Source organism: Triturus cristatus, chromosome 1_2, assembly GCF_964204655.1.
Source record: "Triturus cristatus chromosome 1_2, aTriCri1.1, whole genome shotgun sequence".
Lineage (NCBI taxonomy): Eukaryota > Metazoa > Chordata > Amphibia > Caudata > Salamandridae > Triturus > Triturus cristatus.
The window spans coordinates 543379399-543399008 of record NC_140580.1 but is presented as its reverse complement, the minus strand read 5'-3'; the positions used below and the strand labels follow the sequence as shown (position 1 = coordinate 543399008).

Sequence of the window (19610 nt, the reverse complement as noted above, 5' to 3'; positions counted from 1 at the left end):
ATGTATAGGATTTTATATAACAGCTGGTTGAAGCACAAACTCCTGGACCTTCTCCACCTCAAAACATGAAGAAGTGACTGATATTTTCTCTGAGAAAAGGTGCACATCTATCCATGCTGTAGTCTATGCAGTAGCGTCCAGAGGCGTGTACCCATGAACTGTGATACTAGTGCCAACTGCACTGGGACATGGCCAAGTTACTTAACGTTGGTAATGCATTTGTTGCTCCAGTGGATCTTTTGTCTAACTACAGATTCCTCACTGCCCTCCCGGTTTCCTAGACTGGACTTCTGATAGGTCCCAACGTCCAAGTTTAGATATTAGCACACTGTTCAGCTACCAATTTGTCAATTACTGTGCGCATGAAAGCGTGGAATTTGCCTTTTAAAGTCATGTCAGCACACGGGTAGTGCATTAATACAGCTGCATGGCCACAGTGGAGTCCAATGGTTCCACCAATCAGTGCATGGGAGCTGTTGCAGAAAAAACTTTCTGAATACAGTCTGGCACCTGGGGAATTCAAAAGGAGAGGAGTCTGTGGTTGATAAGAGTATCCATCAGCAAAAGTGTTACCAACTGTAAGGAACTTGTTCTTCCCCTGCAATATTAGAATTACTAGGGTAGGTTAATGGAAGCTTTTCTTTAGCCATTTCAGAGCTGTTTTATGTCTGCTTTAATGTGTTTCGGTATCAACCTGGGTAACAGTAGTTGTTCATCCATGACCCACTTGAGTATAGTGTACTCCACTGAGGTGTGAGCCAAAAAGGAGCTGAGCCCATGGAGGCCCTGGCTAAGGGACGGGACATACATGCAGTAGTGAAAGAGACAATCCAAAGGCAAGGAAAGGTGAGGACAGAAAGTAAATGCTCCATGTGGTCTTTCCAGGAGCAATGGAAAATCTGACCCGATTGAGGGCCAGGAGAATGACAACCCTTTAAGTGAGAGAGCAAAAGAAGGCGGTAATAAGGTCTATGGATCTAACCACTCTTGGAAAAACGGCAACCTGCTTTGTTGGAAAGCTAAATGGAGAAGGGTGAATGCTTTATGGGGTCCACACAGGAGTGAAGGTGCTGCAACCACATCTGATTAGGACAGATAAAGACAGGAGGGAGAATGCTAATTAGTGTCTGCTCAGGAATGGAAGAAAAACCTGCAGAAGAAAGGGAAGGGTCAACGGTCTCCACTCAAAAACAAGAAATGAGCAACCAATTGAAGTGGACAGCTGGAGGGAAAGTGAATGATCCTTTTGGTTCTACCAAGGCTAAAGGATAAAAATCCTGAGTGGGACAGCCACGGATAGACAGGACAGCTGGAGAAGGAAAGGAAGAGCTTCTTTTGACTCCACACAGGAACTAGAGAGAAGCAACCCACTAAATCACACAGCTGAAAATTGAAGGGAGTGGTGCTATATGGTGATTATGAAGAAGTAGGGGAGGCGCAACCCACTGCGTGGTACAGCCAAGACACAAGGGAAGTCATTATGAACACCACCAAGGAGCAGGGGAAGTAATCTGGCCATGGCGGGGGAGCTGCTTGAGAGATAGAGAGAGCAGTATGGACTCCACCCAGGAGCCGAAGAGAAGCAACCTACTCATTGCGCAACAAGTAGACTTCTTTGGGTGTGTATATTGTTAACGATGGGTACAAAAGGTGTTAGTGGAGCCTGCTGAATGTCCCTATAGAGCCAGGACCTAAGAAAAGGCAACAGACTGAAGCTGCAAAAATGCTTCTCAAAGGCAGTGGAAGAGGGCACCAGGGTCAAAAGGAAGTGTGCCCCAACTAGAGGCTGAGCTTTACAGAGGGAAGTAACCGGTCTGACCAGAAGCAAGTTAGTGACCAAATATCCTGGGGATAACCACACTTATGGTACAACTAGGATTCAGAACCTAAGACATAACAGGATGACATCCTTGGGTTCTCTGCCCTTTATCTGAACATTTTTGATGGACTCTCTGGTGATTAAGTAGGGGAATGAGTGGTCGAGAAACCAATTCTACTGGGTTCAAGTCAAAATAGTGCCACTAGTGGTTTAGCTGGCAATTGCGGCTGCAAAGAGAGGCCATCAGGACATTTGAGAATATCTGTGCAGGTCACTTCTTACCCATGGTGACCTGGAAGAATGCAAAATAGCAGTTTCTGCGTTGAGACCTTTACTATCCCTACACATTGCTTATCATATACCACAGTCCTCAAGGCTGAACTGTTTACACATTTCACTTGCTATCGTGTGTTTGGAAGCCTGGACCGTTTCTAAATGCAGGAAGCCTTACTTAAATTATGTTGCAGTCCTGTTAAGTCGGAAAACATTGTTTGTACAGGCGTCGTTTTACGGGGAACCAAATTACCTTTGACTATGGAGATTTGTATATATATTACCTGTGTTTTCAAGGGAGAAACATCCACTCTGCAGCCCTTAAAGTGCTAGCGCCTTATTATGTATTTTTGCTATGTCCTTACGATGAGTATATATGTTGCTCTTTATGCATGGGAGTGCATTCCCCTGGATTGCACCCAGGGTGACCTTGATGGACCTGCTGTTTGAAGGGTTCTCAGTCCTCAGGGACATTAATGTTTTTACTGCCCCTATTAAGGACTGCAGTATGTCTTGGAGCATGCTACGTTTGCCCACAGTTGGGGGGCAGCTACATTTAAAGTTCAAACCTATGAGTATCTGCTTGTCTGTTCCTTTTCTTCAGTGCTGAAGTATGGGAGCTAGGGCTCTGCATCTTGTAACTGTAGAGATAACACTTGTTGCTACCTGTGCCTCTCTAGGACATGGCAGTCTTACATCTCGTAGGTCTTCGTGGACGGAACACCTGCATCCATACAACAGTATATTTTAGACAACAACTCCTGGCTCCATCATGCACACAAGATGTAACACAACTCCAACCCATCTAGTTGGCTAAGTATCTGTGGTACATTGCAATGTAGACATGCATATTACCCATCCATAGAATGACATCAAAGCCACATATTTGACACAGATGTCTCGAACATAACCTCCTGATGCTGAGCAAGCACAGCTGGAAGCCCAAGTAGAATGAAACGGACAGCAGTGTGCGTAGGCACACAGGTCCATTATAGGATATAGCCAGCTGTTATTCCTATCCTATTCCGTCAGTAAACTATAGATTAGTTTACCCCAACTTTGCCAGTCACTACCAATATCCCTCACATCTAAACATCCAGAAATGATACTAAACACAATGCCAACAGAGAACACTGACACCAGCCAGAGAAAATCCCAGAACTGCGGAAGCACGCAAGACCATGTACATGGTGGGAATATATTGCAAATGCACTTAACATGACATGTACCCCGATGGAGAAGGAGGTCGTCTCCCTTTTATACACTTTGCAGAATCCACATCGGACACCACTATGTATGAGGCCCACTCTTATTGACCACTGCAGCATTGGTAGTGCCTCCACCTTTCACCTATCCATGACGTTAAATATAGATGTTCTAGAGGGATGACTTGTCATTAGAGCTGTAGCAGCTGAAGAGATCAAGTGTGTTTACCGGTCTGCAATAAATATGTTTAATACGTATTCCTCTGGCCTCTTCATTACAAAATGTCATACCTTTTCTACGTGTCCTCTTCGGTACAACCACATACATAATGAGTGTAAACTAAGTTACAGCGAGAGTTGAGGGTTGGAAGGGGTGGGGCAATGACGTCAGGCAGGTTGCACAAGGCGAGCTGCAGACACTGCCCTCTGGGGGCGCTGCCTGCCCCTCGGGTAGACGAGGAACAGGAGCAGTCGCGTGAGCCAGGGAAGGAGTGGAAGCCCCAGGTGTAGGTAAAGCTTATGCCTGAATTTAATATACTCGTTTGCAATATATCAAACATGGAAGCCAAAAAAGCGACAGCTTGGGTGGATGTACTGAATTCCTTTGGTCGCAACTCCGGCCTGGTCATCAACTGGGCCAAGTCGTGCGTCTACGTCCTCTCGGGGGATGCCCCCCTCCTGCCGCGGGATTGCCTTATTCAGATCGCTACCCGGGGGTTCAAATATCTGGGAATCTTCATCTCACTGGATCCCGCGGTCCGCTATGAGCGAAATCTTCTCCCTCCCCTCCAGCGATTGAAGGCCGACGTCGCGAGGTGGCGACGACTTCCGCTCTCGCCGCTCGGACGGGCGGCATTGTTTAAGATGATGTCGCTACCTCGCTTTTTGTACGCTTTGCAGAATACTCTAGATGTCGTACCAGCCCGCTATTTCCGGGAGGTGGAGGGTCTTCAGCGCCAACTGTTTTGGGACGGGCGGCCGCGGATTGCTCTCGCCAAGTTGACGCTCCCTTGGTACGATGGGGGGGTCGCCCTCCCCGATATTAAACGATACTATTGGGCGTCTCAGTTGGCGGCGGTGAACCACGGAATATACGGTCCTGCCCTGAACCCGGCCTTTGAGATGGATACATTTCTGCTCCCGGGTGGGGACTATAATCGGGCGCTGTACTCGGTAACCCCGGACACGCGGTTGACGGGACCCACGCAAGTGGCGGTACGTGTGTGGCACGCGGCGAATGCTGCGATGGGGTGGAAGGATCGCTTGACTCGGGCGACGCCGTTGTATGCCTCTGAGCGGTTGGGCTGTTTGTGGAGATCGAAAGGTTTTGAGAAATGGGATATGATTGGTATATGTAAGGTGGGTGATCTTTGGGTGCAGGGAGCTTTCAAAACGTTTGAAATGCTTAAAATGGAATATAAGTTAAACGATAGAGAGTACTTCCGGTATGCTCAAGTCCACCATGCGCTGTGTTCGGTCTTTCCGGACGCTGCTGCTATCCCCGAGTATTCCCCACTGGAGGATAGAGTGTTGGATGGCTACGTGCCCGACAGCACTATTTCTCTGATTTATAAGAAACTCATTAATGATCGCGCGGACTTGCTTCTCCGTCTGCGGGAGGCGTGGACGGGCGATGGCTTGGAATTGGACGATGAGGATTGGGTATCGGCAGTGGCCTCCCCGAAAGAGGTGGCGATCCCGGCCCGCTTACGGTTTGTACAGCTGAAGATCCTTCATAGAGTGTATGTCACGGGGCCCGGTTTGCGGCGTATGGGTTATTCGATGGACGGACTGTGTAAGCGTGGATGTGGCCTGCCGGGCACCTTTCTTCATATCTTGTGGGAATGTTCGGAGGTTGTGCGATTTTGGAACGGTATCCACACTGTAATGGAGGAAGTCACGCACGTTGCCCTGTTGTCAGAGGCTAGGAGGTGTTTGTTGAATGTCTGGGAACCGAATGATTGTAATGCGGCACAGACACAGTGGGTGACCTTGGGGTGCATGGTGGCTAAGCGTAACATTGCACAGTTGTGGGGCTCCCCGAGGCCGCCCACGGTCGAGGTATGGAAGGAGAATATGGATTGGTGTATGTTTAGGGAAAAGACGGTGTATGTGGCGAGAGGCAAGCCAGGGAAATGGACTAGGGTATGGGGTCCTTGGAATTTATATCGTGGAAGTATCTGCACCCCGCCTCTGCCATTAGAGGTCGATATCGCTTTGACCCCCTAGCCGCGCATTCTGCGGGAGGGTATGAGGTGTGTTCCACGCTCTGTTTTCCCGTTGCCCCCCTCTGACGCTTCCGGACAGGAACTGCTTTTGACACTGTATGTTGTTCCCTATCCTTGGAAGAGCACGCTGCTATTTCGGACTCTCATTGCCTTGAGTGTGTTTTATATGTTATAGAAAATGAAACTGTTATTTCCGATTGCCCCCGGCCTATGGCCACGGCCTGTTATATGTACTCACGAACTGCCGGGCGCTCTGCCTCTGGTTCATTGGAATGTGTGGCGTTGCACTGTGGGCCTTCGGGCTCTATAGCGGCCGGCCCTGGTGGTTGTAGGCCCGTGTCTGTATTTTACTGTGTGCTAACGGTTTCTAATAAAAACAATTAAAAAAAAAAGCGACAGCTGTTTAGTAGTATTGGGTAAAGGGCGTTCGGGAAAGGAAGGAGTCTGTTGTGGGGACGATTTCAAGGTAGAGAACAACTAAACGGTTTATTGGTCTCGGGAGACGCTAACAAAGAGCAGACAGAGATATATAAATATATTTATAGCCCCAAGTCTCTGTAGATACCCGTTTATGACAGCTGAGGAATGGTATGTTGGCACCTGTAGTTCAGAGCAGTCTGGGCAGATTTTTTCACTGACTCCGTTTTTAGGTCTCGCCTGAGACAGCGCTTTAGCGCTGCTCTCGCGAGAGCTTTTGTAAATGGGGGATCTGGAAGTGCAAACGAGTGCTTTCAGGCCTCCAAATACAGTGCATGTGCGCCGGCCGGGCGCGCGCACCATTTGGAGGCCTGAAAGCACTCGTTTGCTTTCACTTTCGCGGGCCGCACGGCAGTAAAGATCGGCAGTAAAGATTGCAATCTCTTTGTTCCCAGCATCAGTGAGATGCAAATGAACAAACAGCGTGAGGCCAAAGGTCTTATTTTTTTAAAAACAAACTAGGTCTGCACGAACTGTTGAACTTTGTATCACGCGCATCTGTGCAAGTGCAAACGAGTGCTTTCAGGCCTCCAAATACTGTGCATGTGCGCCGGCCGGGCGTGCGCACCATTTGGAGGCCTGAAAGCACTCGTTTGCTTTCACTTTCGCGGGCCGCACGGCAGTAAAGATCGGCAGTAAAGATTGCAATCTCTTTGTTCCCAGCATCAGTGAGATGCAAATGAACAAACAGCGTGAGGCCAAAGGTCTTATTTTTTTTAAAAACAAACCAGGTCACTGCTACAGTGAAAGGAACAACAAGCATTTACAATGCAATAGGTCTCGCATTTACGCGAGTTTGAGCTATTCACATTGCAAATAACAATGCCTTTTATTTGTGTTTTCGTTTTTCAAACATAAATAAAAGGCATCGTCATTTACAATGCCAATAGCTTAAACTCGCGTAAATGCGAGACCTATTGCATTGCAAATGCTTGTTATTATTCCTAATAACAAGATCCCGTTCAAGGAATGTTCAGTCTGACAATCTTGCAGTAATTAGGGAATGTCAAAAGCTATTTTTAAACTTTGGGGTGTTTTGCGAGTTGTTACTCCATAAGCATTCCACCTGCTTTTGCTTTTCACCAGACTAAGATGCTCAGTAGCTGAAGCACAGAGAAAGGGAGCGGTAAAATAACCCACCCCTGAGCTGGGGGAAGCCGCGACAGCTCAGTGGAAATGATGCAGCTCACCCTCGAGCTGCGCCTGCAAGGACCCACACTGCCTTTTAGGACTCTTGAATGCGGTGGCCGATGCGGTCTGTTGTGTAGGAAATGTATAGAGAGAACAAAGAGACCACCCCACCAGCAACACACTTGTGAGAAGTCTTCCGATTTCCTCAGTGGCTAAAGATTCCCAGTTTGGACATTGAAACATGATTGGCTGCTTCCGGGTAATGCTTTTGAGCTGGGCAGAGTGCATCATCTAGTGAAGAGCGGAGAGGAAGCTCAAAGTTAATCGCACGCTTTTTAAAGGTGGATAAGCCAGGTTTTATGGATGTTGTAATAAACTGTTTACGGCTTTTATTCATGGAGGGAAAAGTGATATAATGAATGTTGATGGAGAAAGCAAAAATGATGAAGGTGATCCGGTTCGGTTTATAGGGACAGAACGAGGTTGTGAAGTCTAGTTGAAGGAGACCGCGACCGCGAGTTGTGTGCGCGCGCGCGAAAGTGAAAGTGATCCGCAGCAGAACTGAAAGTGATCACGCTCCAGATGAGGCCACGGGCGCTGAAAGCTGGTGGCCGCGTAACCGCAAGCACTAGGCCAGCAGAAGCGTGTTGTAGCATTTTCAAAACCCCACTTACTAAACGTCTCGCAGAGCTGCGCATGCGCTGGCTCAGGAGAGACCTAAAAAATGAATGTGTCCGTCTGTAACGTAACTGGTGATCATGTAAAGTGCTCTGATACCTTCGGGTCTAGTTTGTGCTATATAAAACTCCGGGGGGGAAAAAAAACAACCTACAGCATCAAATACATTTTTGTGTGTGGGCAGGTGGATTTCTGGAACACTGACAACTAGAGTGTTATCTCTGTCCAGACAGTCATTCAAAATTCATTTTCCAGCAGAAAACCTCATGAAAGGCTGTCTAAGTAAGATGTGCGTAATGAAGCTGAAGTTGCTGTAAATAAAGCAACAAAGGACTTTTGTGATGCTGATGTGTGAAGTAAATCAGGTTTATTTCAGTACATTTTCAGAAGTATATTTCTGGGGTGAGGAACAAGTTGGTATAGTCTTCGTTTAGGCTTCAAGTTGAGAATCGAAGAATGCATTGAGGGTGATTTGAGCGAGAAGAGGTGGAGTGTATGATTCTGAGTGCTGGATTTCATTGTTGAGAGTTGTGTTACAAACGCAGGAGTGGGAAACTGCTTTACCTGAAGAAGTCAAATTACATATCACAATGGGGTTAGCTAAAAAGTCTGGCCTAAGAGAACATGTTTGTCGAGCGCGACTTTAGTCTTTTCACAAGATGTCTACACAATGGACTCTTCTAAATGGAATATTAGTGGAGGGTGTTAAGTTTGATCAAACTGGACTTTGCCACAAAAGCCTCATCCAGAGGTGTGATGGTTACATACCTGCCTACTAACAGAATGATTTTCCCCTTAATGTTTTAAACTAATCAAGTTGTTAACGTGTGTGGTGTTAAATTATCTGGCAAGAAGCAAATTGAAAAAAATGCTGTTGCATAGCGAACAGCTAAGTCTAAGTTAGAAAGTAACAACCTGCTGTGGCACACTGGAGAGGAGGCAAGCTTTTGCCACCTGTATCTGTTTACACTAGGTCCGAAGCAATGACTCAGTACTGTGCAGAAATGGTCAGTACACAGCCAGGCTGTATTTTGAGAGTTGTCTAGCAATGTTATATTATGTTATGTTAGGTCGGTTTTATAAGGCGCACAGCTAACCAACAAGGTTTCCCAGCGCCGGCCTGAAGGAACAGAAAGGAACAGAAAAGGTGAAAATTATTTGTTAAACAACCAAGTTTTTAACAGTTTACGAAAGTTTGCATATATTGTTTCACTGCGAAGCTCTATGGGAAGAGAGTTCCACAGGGAAGGACCCAAGTAAGCAAACAAGCGACTTCCCATCCTTGTAGGTTTGACTCTGGGAACTGAGAATTTTCCCTGGGTAGTGGAGCGTAACAAGCGGGAGGGTAGATAGGGATGAACAAGATTACGCAGATATTGTGGAGCAGTGCCGGCCTTGATCTTAAATATATATACCAAGGCTTTAAACTTGGTGCGGCTTTCAACCCTAAGCCAATGCAGATCTCTCAGGGGACTAGAGGTGGAAGATGTTTTAGGGATCTGGCAAAGCAATCTTGTGGCTGAATTTTGAACCACCTGAAGCTTCCGTATTACATCCTTAGTAGTCCCCAGATAGAGGATGTTCCCGTAATCCAGTCTGGAGGTTACAAGTGCTTGGACTACGTTTTTTTGGGTATGGCTGGGGAGCATCCAGATGATTTTTTTAACCATTTCAGGATGGTAAAGCAAGTGGCTGCCACCTTCACCGCTTGCTATTTCATCGATATGTCATCGATAATAAATCCCAAATTGCAGACTTGATGGGAGGGCTGGGGTATGGTGCCCATTTTGGTAGGCCAGTGCTGGGGGCCTTGAACAACTGCTACAGAAGCATCACACAATGCCCAACACCAGGTCACCTTTTTGGTACTCTAAGAAAATCATCTTTAATTGAATGGACACTTACAAAAAAGAAAGGTATTAGATGCACTTCCAACAGAATCTCTAAACGGCTTAAATAGGTCTCTATTTGTATCCACTATGCTCATTACTTCAGGACACCTCAGCATTGACCTTTAACAGTTTTACCGATGATATGCATCGCCTTTGATAGCTCAGACTATAAAATACAGTGTGAGTGATATTGCCACTCGTGATCTTTTGATGATATATTGTTGGTTTACACAATCTTTGGATTAAATTAGCTCCTAGTGTGTAAATGAACAACAAGGTTAAGGACAACAGAGGAATAGGACCATTGTCATTGGAAGGGATTTTGCACGACTGAAAGAAATCTAATTACAAATAAATTGACACAGTGATAATATGGTGGTCAAGGACAACGCGGTGTGAACAGCATCAAAGCCTTGTCCAATACTGAAACCATATCCCACAAAGCCAGAACTTTAATTCTGGGGATTGAACGCATCACTTGCAAAAAAATGACAAATATTTACACAGCATAACTAGAAGGTAAGAATTCAAAGGAAACACTTGTTTTAACTGTTTAAAATCTGTGCTTGGAACACTTACTGAACATTTTACAAGTTGAATGTTTTATATTTTAGCAACAGTCAACCTGGCCTAACAGCAGGGAGGGAAGTCTGCAAGTGTACAATGCTAGAGGCCTGAATGAAGGCCCCCCCTTGTGTCAGCAGCAGCCACGCCTCAGCTCTAAGAGTAGCTATGGCACAAAGAAATGTGCATTGCTTTGTTGAGCACCACATGCTCCCTGTTGGGCCCCTGCAGGTCATGTCAGTCACTTACAATGCATACCAGTATGTCCACTATTCAGGAATTAAATTACCCAGAGGCTCCACAACTCCATGTTTCATCCCCGTGAACAAAGACGGACACAGTGCCCTGCATGTCATTTGAGAAGAGGAGCTTGTTGTTGCCTTATCTTTGTACAGTGGCTACGAATCATATTCTGCAACAATGAAGGACAGGAGCTGCTTCCTGGAATATATATGAAGAGGGAGAAGTACTACAACTACAGCAGATCCATTTTAGGACTGAAATGTGCAGTGTGGCCAGTCAGCAGACAAAAGCGCTATGAAAGAAGACATCTGACCCAGTGTCCCAGCCGCCTCTCTGAGCTCCAATCCTAATGTAGTCCGTTCCCAGGCAGATTACACAGCACACAGGCCAATTCAAACTACCCATGCACCGTAACCCCAATCAGTATATGGGTTTCCTATGCACACAGTGGAAGCTTTTCTCTGTTTTTGTTCTTTCTTGCCTACCATAGCAGAAACTTTGTCAGGGTACACAAGAGTCCACTAAAGGCTGCCCTCATGATCATCTCAGAGGGCCGTCCTGTGATCTACTGGTGGGAGGAGAACACGTGATCCCTCAACAAACTCATTCCGAGGCGAGGTCTCCCAACATTGCCACATGTTGGCCCCAGCAACTAAGTGGGGGAGCTGGAGGCACAAGCGCTCCCCAAATTAAGCTGCTTTAGACCTCAGTAAAAGCAGTGTCATACTTACAGAGTCAACAGGTAGCTGCACATGTTAGGAGGCAGTGAGAAACAAACCACAGGGGTTTATATAGTGACCCACGTCATGTCTATTGATAATGTGTCCAAATAAGTGTTAATTGGTCTCGTAAGGTTCTTCGTGGCGGCTTTAGATTGACTGGTCCTCCGAGTTGGTTCGTAAGGAGCTTAAATTATAACCGCCCAAGATGAGTGGCATGTGACCTGTAGTGAAGGACTACAAGCTAGAGGGCATGGAGTGCAGGAGAACATCATTCAAGTTGCTGAGGGGGCTGGAGTGAGTAATATAGTCATCACAGTTATAAGACGGAACAAATTTGTTGACTGCGTAATAGCAAACTTCATAATTTCAATCTCATTTAACAGTCTTCACAGTGGTTCTCAGATTTTGAAAATGTCTCATACCTACATTTTAACTGTACATGTTGGCACATACTGCAATCAAATAAAGGACTTATTGTGAGATGTTGGAACAGCATCAAGTTTATTATGTGCCTTCATTCCGCATCATTCTTTCACACTTAACAATGTATATGTACTTCTGTTATTCACAACCTGCATTCAGAATGCATATTCTGATATCCACTCCGGGAATAACAATAAAAGTATTACATGAAACTAAAAACGGGAGTAACAATAAAGTTATTAAATTAAACTAAAAACGATTTCTAAGTGTCATTGACTGAGACACTCTATAACAACATTTTGAAAACAACGAACTGATAAAGTTCATTTTTAGGTAGTCTTCAGCTGCACTGCAAGCTTCTCATGTAAAAATAAATAAACATTTTAATCAGAATCTAGCTTTGGGAGGTTTTTGGATCCTCCTGGACAGTATGTGTCCTTTAGCCAAAATAGTGTTCTTGTGCTAAACTTTCCTTATCTGCAGGTAAGCAGTCTTAAGTATTTTTGCATCAATGAATATCAGATTTACCTCTGCAAACTGAGGAGCGGAAGTCAAAACTGCACGGAGACTGTGGATCAATTCCTCCTTGGTGATACCATGCGGGTCACTTGGTGGCTGTAACAGAAGGAGGGCACAATAAACTGATTAAGGTTGTCTCACCCTTTATCAGAAAGGTGCACAAAGCAAGCATTACACTCAACCATTCAGATTATTCCCCAAAATTGGATTAGTAATCACTTGCAGCTCCAGGGCACTATCTTCAACAGACAGCGCTGACTTTCAACTGTGATCCTACGAGATGTGACTGTGAGAAGTTGGCCTGGTATATGATGTTCACTAGTTAAAGTGACCACCTTGTACCATGCCAAGCAACCCTTATGGTGTGGTTGTAAGTCAACCTTTTCGGACCAGCTGCCCTAGTGGTAGCGTAGGCTAAGCAGTCTTATAGTCTAAACTCGTTTAGGCATGTGAAGCAAGCTGTTTTACCATATGCAACCCCCTTTGATACCAATGAAAGGACACCACACAGATATATATTCAAAATATATATGTATTTATTACTCAAAGTATCCCCTAGACTCTTTATGAGCACAGGAGCACAAATCGTTAAACAAGAAAGTATTACAATATACAGAAGTTGCACTTTATATGGATAGGCCCTGGTGGCCGCTCAAACCATATACTAAAATAGTGGTATAAGTACCACGAACAGGAAAGGGAAAAGGCCTAGGGCCTCTAGAATCGCTGGGCCTACAAGGAGCTAACTTCAGTTAGTGACCAGGAGGTCCACGGGTCGCGTGTGTAGTGAGGAAAATTACACGCGGGCGCCCATAGGGTTTCAATGGGTGCGTAAAAGTTCAAAAGTTACTGCTAGAAGGGTCTTCTGGATGGACTACGAACTTAAGACTTCAAACACAGACACTAGAGATGTTACTCTACACTTGGGCACCGGAGTGCCAGCTTTACCTCACCCACAGGAAGCGGGTGCATAGGTCTCGAAGTGCGTCGGGTTTCGTCTATCTGTTCAATGGAGCCTGATGACAAAGATGCTGCAGGCGGTCGGTCCAGAAGAGATGCGGTGGATCCAAGGGTGGATCGGAGTTGTAGAAGACCTGAAAGCAGAGGGGACAGTGTTCGCAGTCACTAGCCAGTGACCAGCGTGGCACCAGGTGGGTACCAGGCGATGTCGGGTGCAAACAGGTGAAGAGGTGTAGCTTATCACTGCAGCCACGTGGTCCCTGAAGGTCGACGACGTCCAGGAGTCGGTTCACGAGCTGTCCCACGCAGGCTCTCGCTGTCGGCGGTGTCGGCGACTCAAAGGAAGCAAACAAGCCTTGGCAAAAGCAGGAGTCGCAGGAATCGAAGAAAGCTTCTAGCTCTGACCAGCAAGGTCAGAGGGGCTGCTCCTTTGGAGGGAAGCAGGGGCCAGTCTGGAGCAACCAGACCAGCGTCGTAGTTTTCAAGTAGGGTCGCCAAAATGGCCACTAGCCAACGGGCCAGGGACCGGGCAGGCGCGTCGAGTCGCAAAGTGCAGAGGGGCCCCACGCAGATCGTGGAGATGCTGGAGGGCTCACCTTTGGTGCAGATGCTGCTCGGATGTTAGGCTTCTCAGGACCCAAAGCACAACTCGGAGGGAGCCTCTGTTGTCGCACTTGCAGCTTGTCGTGTGTCTTTTCAAGATGGCTGGCTCCACGTGTCTCGGTGCCTCCACGGGTTCCTTCTTTGCAGGGACTGTGGATCGGGCTGTGAGAGGTCTGGAGGTCCAGTTCTTGTCGGTCTCTGGGCTCGGGCTCCGGCGGGAGGCGGCGGCAAAGCAGACGTCGATTTGCTGGATGGTGCTTGCGTTAGCAAGATGGTCACACCCTGACCATAGGGGAGATTTCCTTCAGTCTTCTGTGCAGCAGAACGTCGAAGTTCCCGTCTTCTTCTTATTGTTAAGTTGATTCCAGGATGTCTGAAGTCTTAGGACACAGCTCCTACCTTTAAGCGGATTCTAGGGGCCGGACTACCTGCTAGGTCCCTCCCTAAGGGTGGGACCAGGAAGGGGGGTGGTTACACCCCCAATCCTTTGTCCAGCTCGCCCCAGGTCCGGGGCTGGTGTGCCCCAGGACCGGTTTGAACTGGCATATGCACCGAGGCTCCTTGTGAGCCTCAGGCATGTCTGATTCTATTCAAGCCCTACCTGACCAATACACAAAATCCTGTCTGGGGTGGTGCTCGCACCTCCCCTGGCAGGAAACCCTTTGTCCACGTCTCCCAAGCTGGAAGGACTCCCAGCAGCAGGAGGGCAGACTTGTGTCTGTGGTGGCAGCGTCCATTTCGTGGAGCTGAGGCTATGTCTGATTTTACCCGGGTTTCAGGTTCTGTACATGTCGTGTCCCTCTAGAAGGGTGGAATGCTAACCCCGTCACCAGAATTGGCGAGGGGTTAGTATTCCAATTCGTATGACACCTTACTCGACATGTTTTGATAAAGCCAAACCAAAGATAGCATTTAACCGCGAGGTTCATAATGCACTTAAGAGTATATGGTATGACGATATCTGGAAACGGTAGAAGGAAGTTGTTCCGACCACTGCAGACAGGCTCAGCTCATGCCAGAGCACCATCTCACATGGAACCAAGCACTCTGCCTTCAGGATTGTTAAGGCCTGCCATAGGAGTGACTTATAGGTTATCATGTGTCCCATTTAAGGTTAGGTATAGGTATACTACACCTAAGTAAGAGGTGGATACACCAACTTACCCCAGCTGAGTGATCAGCCAGTTGTGTCAAATTGCTAGGCAAGGCCAGGGGTGGCACAATACATGCTTCAGCCCCTGGTAGGCCTTAGATACACCAATGCCCTGGGTACCTAGTGTACACTAGTACAGGGGCTGACAGGGTGATCTAGTTGCAATGGGTTATGCACCTATAGTGCATAGTGTCAATTTAGCAGAGGGAACAGCAGGCTGGGGGTCTGATTAGCAGGCCCACAGCCTCAATATGTCAAAAACCAGTGAAGCAAAAAGCAAAAATTTGGGGTGACCATAGGATAGCAGACCCTACTCTCCTACAGTGACTTACTAAAAATAACTGGATTAGTGATGCTACTCTTTCAAAAACATCACAGAGGGACTTAAGGTTTTTCATTTATACAGAGAGTTTTTGCTTTAATATGGACATTTTTTGCCTTCCCTACCCTAAAAAGTCTTTACTTAGACACAATAAATCCACAGAAATCTTTTCTTATCTGAGCCCAAAGGATTCTGCCTTTGGGTGGAGGAGGTGACTTTGGATGTGAAATAAAAACACTATCTGAAACACTGCCCCGCCACTATGATAAGTTTCTCCCTAAAATTAGACAACTTCCTGTCCACCGTCCAAATACTGATTTGGTTATTTCTGAGGTTAATCACACTGGCCTTTTATGGTATAACAAATAACGTTAATTCCTCTGACGGAAACAAAAAAGGAAGTTACAAAAATTGGTGGGAATGAGTATGAAACAAAGTAGCTTTTGCAAAGATATCCTATGCAAAAATGAGTAGAACTCTATTTGGCAAATCTTCCTGAATAGTATATCAGAACATAGTAGGTAGCTATTCAGTATTATTTTATACACATCAGTGGAGGCACTTTTCATGGATGGCACTTCTGGAACTATTCAAACAGCCGGTTGAGGATGGCAAGGGGGGGCCTGAGGAGGGGGATATGGCAGGAGACCCTTGAGATTATCTCCATGTTCATGGGAACGCAGGGCGAGGGAAGGACTTTAGACCCCCGGGATAGGCAGCTACCTCCTGGCCTCTTGCCATACTCGCTGCTGTGCCCGGAAAAGAGGGGGAATCTGTCAAGCGGCGCGGGAGGCTTCAGGGTTCACTTGACTACATTAGATACTGGCGACATGCTTGGGAGGGTGGATGGGGTGGGGGTGCTGTTGGGGGAGATTCGACGGGGGAGGGGTGGGGGGTCTTTTGATTGTGTTGCATTATGGTAGTGGGCCACCCTTGTGGACGGACTGTATTATTGCGCAAACGCCTTGTGGGAAGAGAGATGTGCGGTTGGGCTCCGAACAGCGGGATGGTCGATTTATTATGTCCTGGTTCATTTGGGTGGCCCGTCAGTGGGCAGGAGGTTTGAATATGTTACCCTGTGAAACTCAATAAAAGTCTGTTTAAAAAAAAAAAAAAATCAGTGGAGCCTTTTTTGTGTTCCCCATGAAAATGCAATTGTGAGAAAATCATGTCTCCGGGGAGGATCAAACTTTTAAGTAAATTCAAGGAAAGATGAATCATTACCCTGTTTACAAAGAAGCAAAAATTTGCAAAATTTCTACAACTGAAGGTCTGTATTTATGTACAAACTATATACATTGAAGAGGAAACAAATAACCATTCTCGGCTATTTAATAAAGAACTAAAGAGTAACATCACACCTTTTAATTAAATGTGAAGTTACTTGAACTTTGGGTATGTATTCCCCATACCTACCGCATACTAATGAGACTTGAAAAAGTATTTCGCTATCAATCTGCATTCATAGTTCAAGTGCAAAACAAGAATTACACCCTGTTCTCTGCCCACAGTTTTTTTAAAAATCATTATCAATACTAAAAAACAAGACTTCTAGTACTCAAAGAGAGAAATGAGCTGCAGTGACATCAAAAGGAACTAGATTGTCTCTCCTCATCTTGCTGAATAGAGAACTAAAAATGGAAACAACATGCAGTCTGTAAAGGTAGACCCGGAAGCAAACAACAATGTTTTCTGTAAGAAATTCACCAATCTACCATTGTTGCAAACTTTTTTCATTGTGGTTTTTGAGCCTGGCGAGAACGGTTCTCAAGTCTGAATCAGGTTTTGTATTATCGTTTTGAATTTTGCATGTAGTGTGATGTGGACAGTATCTTGTCTGGGATAGTGGTGGTGCCTTTAACTAGTTTCTTGAGTGAAAGCTGCTCATACAATACTGAACTCACTTCTCATCATGTGCATATAGGGCTAAGTGTGCTGCAAAGAACCTTTGCCAAGTGTGGCTGTATTTTTCAATGTTTGTCCACCATTTTGCATTACAGAATGAATACAAAATTGACCGAAGCAAAAACCAAAGGAAATGATGGACGGAGTGTTGAACATTGCAAGCACTCACCCCCAGTCAACTGATCTGGGTTTAATCCATCACCGTTCTTTAGCCCACTCTGCCGCCCCAGTTCAGACATGGCCATATGCAAATCAGTCTGACCCTGTGCCTCATGGGAACAGTCCAGCCCGAACTGCCAAGCCAAGTCTTACCTGGACCGGAAACAAGCTTCCTAGGACCGGTTTCTGGCATTTCAGCCGTCTTCAGCCAGGCTTGCTTGAATCCAGTGGCAAAGTGAGCAAGGGACTCACGTCTGAGCATAACCTGCCAACTTATGGCGAACAAAGCAAAAACCAAAGGAAATGATGGACGGAGTGTTGAACATTGCAAGCACTCACCCCCAGTCAACTGATCTGGGTTTAATCCATCACCGTTCTTTAGCCCACTCTGCCACCCCAGTTCAGACATGGCCATATGCAAATCAGTCTGACCCTGTGCCTCATGGGAACAGTCCAGCCCGAACTGCCAAGCCAAGTCTTACCTGGACCGGAAACAAGCTTCCTAGGACCGGTTTCTGGCATTTCAGCCGTCTTCAGCCAGGCTTGCTTGAATCCAGTGGCAAAGTGAGCAAGGGACTCACGTCTGAGCATAACCTGCCAACTTATGGCGAACAAAGCAAAAACCAAAGGAAATGATGGACGGAGTGTTGAACATTGCAAGCACTCACCCCCAGTCAACTGATCTGGGTTTAATCCATCACCGTTCTTTAGCCCACTCTGCCACCCCAGTTCAGACATGGCCATATGCAAATCAGTCTGACCCTGTGCCTCATGGGAACAGTCCAGCCCGAACTGCCAAGCCAAGTCTTACCTGGACCGGAAACAAGCTTCCTAGGACCGGTTTCTGGCATTTCAGCCGTCTTCAGCCAGGCTTGCTTGAATCCAGTGGCAAAGTGAGCAAGGGACTCACGTCTGAGCATAACCTGCCAACTTATGGCGAACAAAGCAAAAACCAAAGGAAATGATGGACAAAATTGACCGAGCACCAGGGAGGTGTTGTGCATGTCTGTGACTCAAGTTGGAAACCATAGCCCCCCAGTCAACACTTTCTAGAAGCATCCTGTCCCGTTGTCATTAGATTTAATAAGCTTGGTCTCCAGAAATCCTCTCTAAAATAAATAATGAGGGCAAGTTGCAGCTACGTATGTCCTACTAGCCTAAGCAGAAATCAATCAAGAGTCATGCTTGGGTTCTCTGGGGATTTTATATGCAAATTCTCCTAGATATTTTCCTTGAGACAATTAAGAAAGCATAGATACACTAGTAAAACCATGCAGCTAGATTGCACAGGAAACCGAAGTCAAAGACAATGGGAAAAGATGGTGAGGCAGTAAAATTTCCAGGAGAAAGTATCAAAAGAAAAACAAAGGTTTTGTTCACAGAACATAGTGGGTTAGTATATGAACAGATACATTTTGAAACGTTTCCTAAACAAGGGATAAATCAGGGATGGTTTTGAGATCAGTCAGTAGCAATTACAAAGCCCTAGCACTGCAAAAGAAGTAAGCACTGCACCCCGGCACACCACAGAAAACAATTAACATATTTGCAAATTAAAATCTTTAAAACCTTGCAGGAAGGTAGAGCTTAAGCACACCTTGCAAGTAACGATGCGGACTGTAAAACCATGGATGCTTTTAGGACAAAGAATCAGTGCTTTAAACAAGCAACAGCTCTTAATCGGGAGCCAATACAATTATAATAACTGATCAGAAACTTTCCATGTTCTACTGAGCCCAAATGTACAAAGAAAAGCCGCACTCCGAGTGCATTGTAGCCTTGCAAGCAGTTAAGTAGAGAGTTCCACATATTTTAAATTGCTTTAGAACGCAAGATGAAAACACAATCTTAAGTAACAAAAAAAAAATGCTAACTACATGTAGACTTTGCTTGTTGAAATGGTTCCGATTTAAGCCTTTTCTTCAAATCTTGCTCACATAATCGAGAGCATTGGTAAAGACGGAAAGACATTCTTACTGACAGAAGATCATCAGGTCACTTGGTTTTAATTAAGAACTATTTTTCATTCTTGCATTTGCCTAACCCCTTTCTTGCCTTACAACATTAGTTAAGCATTCCCCCTTCCCACAACCACATGCAGTACCAAATTAATATTCTCTTTTTCAAACTACAGTGTCTGTTTCCATCTACCATTTTTAAACTTTATTAAATTGTAGATATCTTTATGTGCAAATTTCCCAACATTTTCAGTATGCATCTCAAACTTGACCACCACACTCAAATGGAGGGAAAATCATCTGGTTACCAAAGAATTTTTTTTTTTTTTTACTTGGTCACAAACATGTTACCTGTCCAACACTGCAAATGTTGTGG

At 45.8% G+C, this 19610-nt stretch overlaps 1 protein-coding gene across 1 annotated transcript in view; it reads right to left on the bottom strand.

The window, feature by feature from the left end:
* MMS19 (MMS19 cytosolic iron-sulfur assembly component) overlaps nt 1–19610 on the bottom strand; it is a 498998-nt gene that overhangs the window by 279174 nt on the left and 200214 nt on the right. Inside the window, exon 9 of the mRNA XM_085606380.1 lies at nt 12184–12270. Within this exon, the coding sequence (XP_085462506.1) occupies nt 12184–12270 (87 nt within the window). The remainder of the gene's footprint in view (nt 1–12183; nt 12271–19610) is intronic.